The sequence below is a fragment of the Notolepis coatsorum genome (genome assembly GCF_963971535.1).
Source record: "Notolepis coatsorum genome assembly, chromosome: 5".
Taxonomy (NCBI): domain Eukaryota; kingdom Metazoa; phylum Chordata; class Actinopteri; order Aulopiformes; family Paralepididae; genus Notolepis; species Notolepis coatsorum.
The window spans coordinates 139483794-139496618 of record NC_140169.1 but is presented as its reverse complement, the minus strand read 5'-3'; the positions used below and the strand labels follow the sequence as shown (position 1 = coordinate 139496618).

At 42.2% G+C, this 12825-nt stretch overlaps 1 protein-coding gene across 1 annotated transcript in view; it reads right to left on the bottom strand.

The window, feature by feature from the left end:
• Positions 1 to 11249, bottom strand: part of LOC311229110 (hydroperoxide isomerase ALOXE3) — a 42322-nt gene extending 31073 nt beyond the window's left edge. Inside the window, exons 1-7 of the mRNA XM_084315128.1 lie at positions 11220 to 11249; positions 9848 to 10039; positions 5817 to 6021; positions 4186 to 4267; positions 3640 to 3762; positions 1960 to 2063; positions 1559 to 1731 (exon numbers count right to left, since the gene is read on the bottom strand). Of these exons, the coding sequence (XP_084171254.1) occupies positions 1559 to 1731; positions 1960 to 2063; positions 3640 to 3762; positions 4186 to 4267; positions 5817 to 6021; positions 9848 to 9994 (834 nt within the window). The 5' untranslated portion in view covers positions 9995 to 10039; positions 11220 to 11249. The remainder of the gene's footprint in view (positions 1 to 1558; positions 1732 to 1959; positions 2064 to 3639; positions 3763 to 4185; positions 4268 to 5816; positions 6022 to 9847; positions 10040 to 11219) is intronic.
• Between the last annotated feature and the right edge of the window lie 1576 nt (positions 11250 to 12825).

The window sequence follows — 12825 nt, the reverse complement described above, 5'->3', positions numbered from 1 at the left end:
TTTAGCCTTATTGCTGGTTCTGTGATGAGAACAAAGAAGTCTATATTTCTTAGTTAAATATAGAAGCTTCAACTGTTTAGCTCTTGCCCAGTTTTCCAGATCCAATGTGTCTTAATTTGAACTATATTTCTAGCTTAATTATACTGTGCAAAGGTGAAATAAGAGTCTAGTTTGGTCTTTCTTTGCTTAACTAATACCCTATGTTATAAGAGTTGAAACTAACTTTCCTTAGAGGATAAATAAGGAGACAAGCCAAATGGTGACCTCCTGTTGTATTTTAATCATTATCCCTTATAAGCTAGTTGTCAGTATTTATGGATATTCTAAAGCTTGGTTCAGAAAACGTTTTATGGCAACTTTGGTGCTCACTTTGGGTATGAACAATGCATGTTTCATATCATTACGTCCAGCCTCATTAGCACAACATAACTGTAATATTTGTAGTTTAATTTGGAGTTTCTTTAATGACTATAAGGATCTGCAGGATCTAACAGGCACTGCTTTGTGACACTTGTATGTAAATTCGTTCAGGCAGATGGTATCAATGGACTCTTAGTGAAACCAACTGTCTTCAGCTGTTACCCTATTTTAAATAGTGTCTTCATCGGCTGTGTAAATATCACCGGCCTTTGAACTGGGGAGTTGGCCTACTTCCCCCAGGGGGAACAGAGGTTTAAATGCTAATCCATTTCTCCCCCAGGGCCACTCTTAACAGCCAAACCCCCTAGTATTGTAATGTTGTTCAGACTACTTATGAGACTAGACTACGTGTGGGTGTACTGATCATACCCTGAACAATCTCCCCGTAGCTGTTGACCTGCTCCACGGGAAATACATTATGCGTTTGAGCTTGGGAAAATCTACTACATGTGTATGTGGAGCATGACTGTCAAAGAAATGGTCATAAGTTGAGATAGAAATATCCAATTCCATTTATTTCTCTTTTGTGAGCAAGGGCACAGTCGTGTCATCGTTTTGGTGTGTTGTTTTTATATCTACGTCCAAAATTGAGATCACTGTCACAATTTACAAAAGGTGAAGGTAAAACAAAAAAATGCAGTTCCTACACTCTAGTTATTTACATTCCGCCATTCATTCCCTATGGACCAAAATGTCCAGTTTAAAGTCGATTTGTAGCCAAACGGTGTGGTCAAACTTTCCAAACAGTAATAGCAACTTGAGTTGGACCAAGCCGGTCGTTTTGATACCTTACACTTGTGTGCGGTGTGAAAGCTCTGGCAGGAGTTACTGGACAAAAATCGGCAGAATAAAGAACGAATAAAGAAAGAATAAATAGTATAGATTAAAATAGTGTGGTGTGGACCTGGCTTTGCCAGGTCACCCACACTAATCAGCAATAGTAATCCCTCCCGTATACCCACTCAAATTCCTTCCACACAACAAAGCTGAGGGAACAGAGGAGTGAGGACTGAAGCAAAGGAAGGCTGAGGGAACAGAGGCAGCAAATGAAGGCTGAGGGAACAGAGGGCTGAAGCAAATGAAGGCTGAAGAAACAGAGGGTGGACCCCATTTAAAGGACAATAAAAAACACCCATACCTCCATCTCCATCTCCAGGGAGCTGCCGTGTTCCAGGGAGGGCTGCACCATGGCCTCTGTCACTGGGAAGTTGTGGGGAAGCTTGGAGCAGCGCTGGATCACACTAGGATTGATTGCGTTCAGAAACTGGTATCCATAAAACGCATCCTCCTTCCAGTGTTCTGAGACGTACTCTGAAAGAGTGAAAATGTAATCTTTCTATGTTTAACTATATCCAGAATATACAACAAAGGCTAATTAGCAATATACATGATCATGTACCTATTTTATCACACAATAGTCTTTGATTTCTTCAATATAAGGTTTTCATTCTATAAATTGATACAAGTAGTATGTAATGAACGAAACCATGAGAATAGGAACGTAGCAGTGGGCTTCAACGCCAATCTGTGGACTTCTACCGGAGATGGGCGTCCTCTTGAACCAGAAGACCTTTTTCATGGCTTCAAGGCTTTTCCATTGCTTTGTAGAGTCGTTCAGCCCCTTCAATTTTAGTCCAGTACGACTTAATAAGGGAAAGAAAGAAAGAAATAAAGAGCAGAGGTGAAAGACAAACAGCAATTACAGACGAGTGGCATCAAGTGACACTGTCAAACCAAGGTGGTTTCAAAATGAACATGTAATAATGCATTATGTATTAAATAGAGCCCAACCCATTCATTTAATCAGCCGATATTGGCCTATCACAGACATTATGGTTATCAGCCAATATGTTTGCCGATAGGTGCCGATATTAAAACCTTTTTATACAGAACATAATGCAGAGAAAAATGCTTGGGGTAATTTATAAATGTTGTCATCACAGTTTGTCCAACAGAGCGTGCTCCGACTCCATTGTTTACATATAACTCAGTCATAATACTCAGTCATTGTTTACATATAACTCAGTCACAATACTCAGTTATTGTTTACATGTAACGCAGTGATAATACTCAGTCATTGTTTACATATAACTCAGTCACAATACTCAGTTATTGTTTACATGTAACGCAGTGATAATACTCAGTCATTGTTTACATGTAACTCGGTGATAATACTCATCATTGTTTACATGTAACTCTGTGATAATACTCATCATTGTTTACAACACTCAACAGACTCAGCAGCATTGTCTGCATGAATCTCATAGCTAGCTTGATAAGAGTAGAGAATATGTCATTTAAAGTTAGTAGAGAGGACATTCAACGTTTTGCAAGTCACTTCACTCATTGTGTAGTTAAAAAAGAAATGTATACCTACCTATTACCTAAATATAAAGATACATTTGTCATTAGTGAAGATTAAACTATTTAGAATAGAAAGAATATAGAATAGAATGTGCAATGCAAACTAGTTTGGTTCCAGCTCAAATATAATTAAGTTAACGTCTCACACAGATGGCAGAGAGTAACAATATTCTTCATATATATATATATACATACAGTATATATTAATATATATACAGTCTATATACATGTATATATATGTATATATACACGTGACGAATATCGGCCAATATATCGATATCGGAATATTTTTCTCCCTAACATCGGCATCGGTTCCAAAGATCCAGTATCGGTCGGGCTCTAGTATTAAACGGCGGAACGGTGGTGTAGTGGTTAACACTGTCGCCTCACAGCAAGAAGGGTCCAGGGTTCGATTCCCGCTTGGGGACCAGGTTTCCATGATGCCAGGTACCCAGGTGGGTGATCTCCCAGGTGGAGTTTGCATGTTCTCCCCGTGCTCGCAAGGGTTTCCCCCCCGATAAGATAAACCCAATGGAAAAACATGCACAACAACAGATCGCTAACGCTGTGGCGTCCTTGACGAAGACGGACAGGAGCACTTGGATTGGTCCCCGGGGCGCGGCTCACGTTGACACCCTATCTGCTCCCGGCTGCCCATGGGGGGAAGGACGACGGGATGGGTTAGGCGCAGAGACTCTATCGCATCGGCGACTGAGGAAAGACAATGCATGTGTGTGTGTGTGTGCCGCTCCAATTGCATGTACAGTTCGTTGCATGCTGATTAAAGACCCCCTAAAGAGGTCCTGCATTATTATTAACGTGTTGTTCTATCTATTCATTTCTACAAAGACTCACGTGCTGTGCTCTGTATGAGCAAATTCAGAAGCCTTGGAGGAGGAGACACGGATTTCAGCCGGCATCTCAGAATCATCTTTGAAACTGCTGACGTGTGGCAACCCGTCTGCAAAGGTACTCCACCTGCAGCATGGAGACGGACGAGACAGCAGGAAGCATGTGATGACTGAATTTATAGATTTCATCCTGGGTAGAACATGTGACCACCCCACAGTGGTGGAAGAAGTACAGTACACAGTTCCTTGTAAAAGTAGAAATACCCAGAGAAATGAGTACTCTTAAAAGTAAAAGTAGAGAAGTATTTGCTATTGAATGTACTTAAGTATCTAAAGTAAAAGTAGGTTTGTGTATTCCAGTGCGTGGGAGTGTGTCTTGCTCAAGAACACTATGACACACTGCCCAGGAGGAGAGGGAAGGAATCGAACCGGGAACCTTCCGATTACCAGATGACTGCTCTACCTCCTGAGCCACTGTCGCCCCACAGATTTCTGAGAGTGTAACAGCAGCACTGCGTGCATACTACTGCACACACATGGAAAAACTCACTGGTACAATTGGTTGTGAAGTGCCAACTCTTTCTTCCGGTGCTCAATCAGTTGAGCGTGCTCATCCTCAAACGCTTTCATGGCTGAGAAGTTGAGAGTATAAGAATGAATACAAAATTAGGTCATAGATATTATATAGATATTCCTGAAGAAGAACATAATTATAGGAGCTATAGGTGGCCGTTGATTTTGAGCAGAACTATTTTCAAATCCTTAAACCGAATTAGATGACGCCCTTCCCAATCAGAATGCATCAGGATGCCTCCAAAGCCACGCCATGCTAGGTAGCTAGCAGGCAGTGTTAGCAGCAGGCCTTGGAGATTTGGCAATACGAGCTTAATATTCAACGTTACAGATACAGTATTGAGCATCATTGTGTAAAATGTGCAACCCTAGTTCCACCTAGTGTCGTATAGTCCCCCCTGAGACGTATTCAACCCTAGTTCCATCTAGTGTCGTATAGTCCCCCCTGAGACGCATTCAACTCTAGTTCCATCTAGTGTCATATAGTCCCCCCTGAGACGCATTCAACCCTAGTTCCATCTAGTGTCGTATAGTCCCCCCTGAGACGCATTCAACCCTAGTTCCATCTAGTGTCATATAGTCCCCCCTGAGAGTCGCATTCAACCCTAGTTCCATCTAGTGTCGTATAGTCCCCCCTGAGAGACGCATTCAACCCTAGTTCCATCTAGTGTCGTATAGTCCCCCCTGAGACGCATTCAACCCTAGTTCCATCTAGTGTCGTATAGTCCCCCCTGAGATGCATTCAACACTAGTGTTCCATCTAGTGTCGTATAGTCCCCCCTGAGACGCATTCAACCCTAGTTCCATCTAGTGTCGTATAGTCCCCCCTGAGACGTATTCAACCCTAGTTCCATCTAGTGTCATATAGTCCCCCCTGAGATGCATTCAACCCTAGTTCCATCTAGTGTCGTATAGTCCCCCCTGAGACGTATTCAACCCTAGTTCCATCTAGTGTCATATAGTCCCCCCTGAGACGCATTCAACCCTAGTTCCATCTAGTGTCGTATAGTCCCTCCTGAGACGCATTCAACCCTAGTTCCATCTAGTGTCATATAGTCCCCCCTGAGATGCATTCAACCCTAGTTCCATCTAGTGTCGTATAGTCCCTCCTGAGACGCATTCAACCCTACAGTAGTTCTATCTAGTGTCATATAGTCCCCCCTGAGACGTATTCAACCCTAGTTGAACGACACTAGATGGAACTAGGGTTGAATACGTCTCAGGGGGGACTATACGACACTACTGTACCGCATTTCACTGTATGCCCTGGTATGTATGTGATGAATAAACTCTTGAATCTAGTTCCACCTACTGTTGTATAGTCCCCCCTGAGACGTATTCAACCCTAGTTCCACCTAGTGTCCCCCCTGAGACGTATTCCTCATATGGCTTCCTATACCGAACGACGAATACACGTACAGTACCGTTACACCCCTACTGTCGAGATATAATAAGACATCTAAAATGTTGCAGACAAATCAACGGCCACCTTTAAGCAATACATTGAAATTTGGCTACTGAGGAATTTGTTTTGCCTCAAGCCTCAAGCCAAATATAATTGTGAAGAAAATAAATGTGTGTGTTGGGGGGGGGGGGGGGGGGGCACACCTCTGCCTCCTCTCAGCTCTACCAGCTCCCCCCTGGAGACCCATCTGTGACAGGGGAAAAGGACGGTGTCACCCTCGGGCGTCGTCACCACTATCTTGGAGCAGAACCACTCGTTTTCCAGGTTTCGAAGATAGCGTTCTTTCTCCACTCTGACCAGGAGAGGTCGCCCCAGAGGCAGACTGGCTTTCAGGATGTAGGTTCCTGTCTGTGGGGAATATTGTTAGGGGGAGTGGGTCAAATGGGTTCTGTTCTTTTCACATGTACATTGTATGCAAATGCAGACCCCCGGCTATTCCAGTTACCGGGTGGATGTGCAGCACTGAAGGTTACAAATGCCACATGATGACCGCAGTTCCAAACAAGCAATGTATTTGTTAAAGATCCCCTCCAGATGTATTCTAAACCCTTAATAAATGTCTATATTGAATAACAATGTGTATAAATACGGGTTTCCCACATAATTATTCAGTAAACTACTGAAACTGGCTTAGCAGCATCTCTACACCTCAGGTCCGCAGATGCTAACCTCCTTCTCCTCCTCCTCATCAGGACTAAGCTCAGGACCTGGGGCGACAGGGCCTTCGCTGCAGCTGCCCCCACCCTCTGGAACGCCCTGCCCAATCATATTAGTCATGCAGACACCCTCTCATCATTTAAAAAAAAGCCCTAAAACCCCACATTTTTACCCTTGCTTTCAAGCCTTGAACTCCTTCCTCTCTCACCTTTTATATAATTGTTTTTATTAAAAATTTTTCTACTATATATTTTTGAAAATATTTTCCTCTGTGATGTTATTTTATTCATTGCTAATATAATTGGAGGTGGTTCAAGATCATTCTGTGTAGTGTTAATTTTTTATTTCAAAATTGATTTCAGCTGTAGAAATTGGAAGTGTTGGTCTGTCCCAATGCCGTATCCTTCAGTCAAATCTTGATAAGTGATTAGGCTGTTGTCTGTGAAGATGTGGTGGAGATGAGTAATGCCTTTATGTTTCCAAGCTGGGAAGTATATGGGTGATTTGCCGAGTTGAAAGTCAGGGTTGTGCCAGATTGGTGTGTATTTACAGGGGGTTAGTGTGTTACCAGTGATTTTGTTGGCTTTCCACCAGACTGTCAGAGTTGTGGAAATGACTGTATTCCTAAAACAAGAGTGATGTTTTATGCTTGTGCTAAAGAATGGCAGATCTTGTGGTGAGATTTCCATGCACATGTCCTTCTCAATGTCATCCCAGGGGTTGTATTGTTGGGTAGGGTGAATCCATTTGTAGATGTATATTAATTGGTTGGCCAGATAATAGTTGAGAAAGTTAGGTGCTTCAAGTCCTCCTTGTTTTTTGTTTTTTTGAAGGGTGGTTAACTTAATTCTTGCTTTTTTATTCTTCCAGTAAAACTTAGTAATGGTGGAGTCCAGGGAGTTGAACCAATTGGTGGTAGGCTGGGTTGGGATCATAGTGAATAGATCATTTATTTTTGGGAGAATTGACATTTTGACAGTTGATATTCTACCTATTAGTGAGAGTGGTAAGTTTAGCCATCTTTGTGTGTCATCTTCTATTGTTTTTAACAGTGGGATGAAATTGAGTTGAAATAACTCTGACAGTCTGGGTGAAATGTTGATTCCTAGATATCTAATATTCCCTGAGGGGAAGGGGAAGGATGGGATCTGAGCTGCAGGACTCCTATCACCCCCCCCACAATGGCAAGATGATTGACTTTGACCAATTTATAGCGTAGTCTGATATTTTAGAGAAGGAGTCTATGAGTTTGGTAGTTGCTTGTAGTGAATTGGTTGGTTCCTGTAGGTATAACAACACATCGTCTGCATAGAGGCTGATCTTATGGTGAGTATTGTGTGTAATGATTCCTTTGATATCATCATTTTGTCTGATTGCTGCCGCGAGAGGTTCAATAAAAAGGGCAAAATGAGAGGGGGAGAGTGGACATCCCTGCCTGGTTCCCCTGTGAAGTGTGAAGCTTTGTGATGTTAGTCCGTTAGTAGTAACAGTGGCCCTGGGTGACGTGTATAGTGTTTTAATCCAATGAATAAACGACTCTCCGAAACCAAATTTTTGTAATGTCCGGAATAAAAATGACCAGTTTACTCTATCAAAAGCTTTTTCTGCATCTAGTGAGGTGATTATTACATCGAGGTTTTGTTGTTTGATTATATTCATTAGATGGAATAATCTGCGCATGTTATTTGACCCGAGGCGTCCTTTAATAAATCCTGTTTGGTCGGGGTGAATTAGGGTGGATATGACTGTTTCCAGTCTGGTGGTTAGCGCTTTAGTTATTATTTTAATATCTGTGTTGATCAGTGAGAGGGGGCGGTAGCTAGAGGGTAGGGTTGGGTCTTTGTCCGGCTTGAGCAGTAGTGAGATGAGTGCTGTGTTCATGTGTGGGGGGATTCTGGAGGTATGTTTTATTTCATTAGCCATCCTTATGAATAGTGACGATATTGTTGACCAGAAATGTTTGAAGAATTCAGCAGGGAAGCCGTCGGGTCCTGGGGATTTATTGTTGGGCATCTGAAGTAATGCTTTGTGGAATTCAGTTAAGGTTAATGGATTGTCCAGTGATTGTGCATGCTCTTTGGATATTTGGGGAAAACTGTATTGTTTATTTTGCTCTGTAAAGTGTCTTTGAGCATTCGGAAAAGTGCTATACAAAATTGATGTATTATTATTATTATTATTACACCTTAACCCTCATTGAGAACACAAGGATCTATGAATATGCAATATGGGAACAAGCACCCGTTGATATTTACCAGGAAGTCCAGGTCGGCAGCTTATTATTCTTTCAAGACATGTCAATGTGTGGAATGGGCTAGACAAGTAACTGTGTGGACTAAAAGAGTAAATGAAGGAAAGCAGAAATATTGCTCTATTTAAAAAAAATAATAATTATAAAGGAATGATATTTGCTAATTACCAAAAAGAGGAAAGGGGAGGTGACTATTGTCAATCTTCTGGATTCTAAGCTGTTGTTTTATTTTTATTTTGTACTACATTATGGATACTGATATTATTTATTTATTTTATGTTGTTTTCGATGTTAACTCATTGAGTTCCAATAACGAGATATCTCGTTTCTGAGAGCCAACGCTTGAGCGCCAAAAACGAGATATCTCGTTTTTAGTTCCTTTTTTTCTATTTTCTTATTCTAAACACTCTCGCGTGAGTGTGCCTGGGACCTGCAATGACGATTGAATCCAGACAGGTGGCAGTATTGCCTACCTTATGAACTGCATGGACCAGTTCAGTGAGAGCAACCAAAGCACTAAGGATCACTAGGGAGTGAGCAGCAGTGGCAGCAGTGAGCAAACTACAGCAATCTAACGTTCGACAATGGCGATCGCCTAGAGCGAACTATTGGATATTATGAAGAAGACAAAACGGATTATATGGATGATGATTATGGATGATAAGGTGCGTTTCCACCAGACTATGTTGGATTCAGCACTCTGGTAAATGATAAAAATACTATAGTCAAACCGGCCGATGAGGAAACCTATTCGGCTCCGTGGTATAGTCTGGCCCCGAGCAGACTATAGCAGAAGAAGACAACGGATGAGGGCCACCTAACGTTATATGTATTGATCCTGTTCTGATTCAAGACACTTGGAGTGAGAGTGGAGTACCTGCTGACAAAGGTAACGTCCGAACCCCATCATGAAACATGCTTTTGTAATGATCGCAGCGTCGGAAAACGACCCCCCCCCCCCCCCCCCCCGATGGCTTTGTGAAGAAACATATGATTGTGTACCTGCTGACAAAGGTAACATCTATTTTACTGAACCCCATCATAAAACATGCTTTTGTAATGATCGCAGCGTTGGAAAACGCCCCCCCCCCCCCCCCCCCCTGGCTTTGTGAAGAAACATGGCCATGTTTACCTTTGACCTGATTCCATTGTCCTTGGCCTAACTAATATAAGTAGAATAATATTCAATATTCCACATCTATGACCAAGACCTATAACCCGAAGTCAACCTTTATTACATCAGCAATAATAAATGCCTGAACTCACTTTGCCAACTTGGAAATCGATGCCTTTGTTGTCCAACTCTGTGCGTTCACTCTCCCCTTCGCTTGCGACTAACGTGACGTATATGTGGTCGAATGTCCCTGCGTGCCGTATTCCACCGGTCGTCACCTCGAGCTTGTACTCAGCCATAGTGTTCCCTCTGTGGAAACACTGGAACAGGACGTGGACGTGTGTCTACATTTGCAGAGGGAATATTCAAATGTCAAACATGGTCAGAGGTCACCAGAGTAACAGAATGCCTGGCATTTCTAAATCAGATCAAACATAGAGGTTGTTGTTGACACACGTTGCTGTCTAGTTTACAAGTAAGGATATACTGTAAGTACGGGCAGCACGGTGGCACAGTGGTTAGCACTGCTCCCTCACGGCAAGAAGGTCCTGCTGGGTTCGAACCCCAGCAGGGTGTGGAGTTTGCATGTTCTCCCCGTGTTCGCGTGTGTTTCCTCTGGGTACTCTGGTTTCCTCCCACACCATAAAGACATGCAAGGTAGGCAGGGACTACAGATGGAAACGAGCTCATTAGCTCAAATCTGGCACATTTACATTGATGTGGAAACTGAATATCAGATTCAGATTACTTTATTCACCATGCATGTGTTTCACAATTTAGAACAATACAACAGTAAATAAATTATAATAATAAGTAACAATACAACAGTAAATAAATTATAATTATAAGTAAAGTGCAAGACAGGACAGAACAGTGAGACAACAATAAGACTGTAAAAAGTGCAGTGGTAGGGGACATGGAAACAGTGCAGCATAGTTCAAGTCCAGAGGTCCAGCCCTAGCAGCTCGCCATAGAGGGGGGGAGCAGGGGGACACCTGACTCGTTTACCAGGCGAGCTGCTGAGGGGAAGAAGCTGAGTCTATGGCGGGACTTTAATGTCTATTAATATGTTGATTAATGTACACTGTCCCTGGGTAAAACATTTAAATAAACAAACAAATATATAAATAACTATTCGTGAATGTGTTGCCAACACTAACAAATGGCCAAATGCTAAACTATTTGACAAAGCTTTTGAAAGTACTTTTTCCTTGGATTTTGTTCTATTGTTTTTTTTTTTAACTGAGACTGCCCCAATTTCTTTTGAAAGATAAGCAGCTTCATTTTCACGTTATTATTTTGAAAGAGCCACAAAGATTAAACACAAAGACCTCGTCTTCAAAATGTGTGTCAAGTCAACATGAAAGACTATTGCAGTGCTAATCCACGTGTCACGTTAACTCTATCCTAACTTAATTATTTTATTTTTTTCAAAGTACATTGTTTTGGATAGAAACACACAGAAGATAAGACAACAATTGTATGCAGCTGTTTCTCATCAAGAAGCTAAATACATTAGCCTACCTTGTTGCTGTTGTTTACTGTGATGTAGAGTCTCTGAGCCTCTCTCCCCTCACTGACGTCTCTCTCCAGCCCTGCTGCTTTTCAGGCTCAACGGGAACGCACTGGCCATACCACATTCTTTGGTGAATCATTTGGAAACAGCATCCTTATGTATCCATTATGTATAGGGAAGACTAGCAGATTATTAAAAACCTGCATAGCAGAACATAACAATCTCAATTACCCTGTAGCGGCTTACTTTCTCCTCTCTTAGATATAGATATAGAAAAGGTATCTCTCAATACGATATGCAATAATTATACAGTACTGTTACCCATAGATCCTGCCAGAGTATATACATATGATGGGGAGGAGACTGTACATTAGGAGGGGGTGGGTGGTTGGGAGAGAAGTATACATACGGTGGGGAGAGAATATATACATACAGTGGGGAAGAGACTGTACATTAGGAGGGGGTGGGTGGGAGATAAATATACATACGGTGGGGGGAGGATATATACATACGGTGGGGAGGAGACTGTACATTAGGAGGGGGTGGGTGGGAGATAAATATACATACGGTGGGGGGAGAATATACACTCTCTCCTCCACATCGCTTGTGGTGCTTTTTTCCTATTGCTAGGTTTTTAGTGAGTTTTTCCTTACCTTCGCTGGGGGTGGGAGTGTTGCATATTTGGATTTTATGGTGGATTTTGTTCTTGATTTATTGTGATGTTTCTTCAGCAAGAGTGAGGGAGAAGCTGCTCTGCTACGGTCCAGATTTAACGCTGGAGAAGACGATTGACATCGCAAGATCACATGACATTCATGACATACACAACATACAGATATACAGCTATACAAATCTAATCATCTAATCTAATTATGACATACAGGTATACAGTACTGTTCCATTTGTGACGGACAAGATATGCAAATATACAGTACTGTTAAACAGCAATAATTTAAAGAAAAACACAGTTTAATAACTGTTAAGTGGGTCGTTTTCATTCAACCATTTGCATTTGTGTATCGGTTTTGCACCGTTCAGTGACAATGTCAGTAATCTGTTGGTGAATCAGTGGCTACTTTGGACGTCTTGCTCAGAAAAGGGGTTGTATTTACCCCAGATATCCAGTAGGAGGCCATTTTGTCTTGTTTTGTTGTAATAAGTTAGGATGGACCAAGGCACTAAATAAATTTTATTCACGTCACTCATATCATATCTTATCAAGAGAGTGATTGAAGCCACCTGAGCGGGTCAGACTGAGCAAAGCATGCAGTGTGAACGTAGAAACTGTGTGGCGTAAAAGTTTGATAAAAAAAAAAGGAATCATGAAAAGACTGAGTCCCGCTGTATTACTCAGGCTGCGCTACAGTGTCTATTCACAGGCTCGTCCGACTACTAAGCGGCACGGGGGCTTTGGCCTGGTCCGTTTCCGCCCTGGGCCGGTGCACCCCTCCTTATGTGACGTCCCTCATTAATGCAGCTATTTTTTTTCGTTTAGGCGACCTGGTGGTCCTGGGCTCCCCCAGGAGCACCATATCGATACCGAACTCAGCGCGGACACCCGATCGTCATAGTCCATTGCAGCTCAGAACTCCTGAGCTCAAACGATCCGCCAGC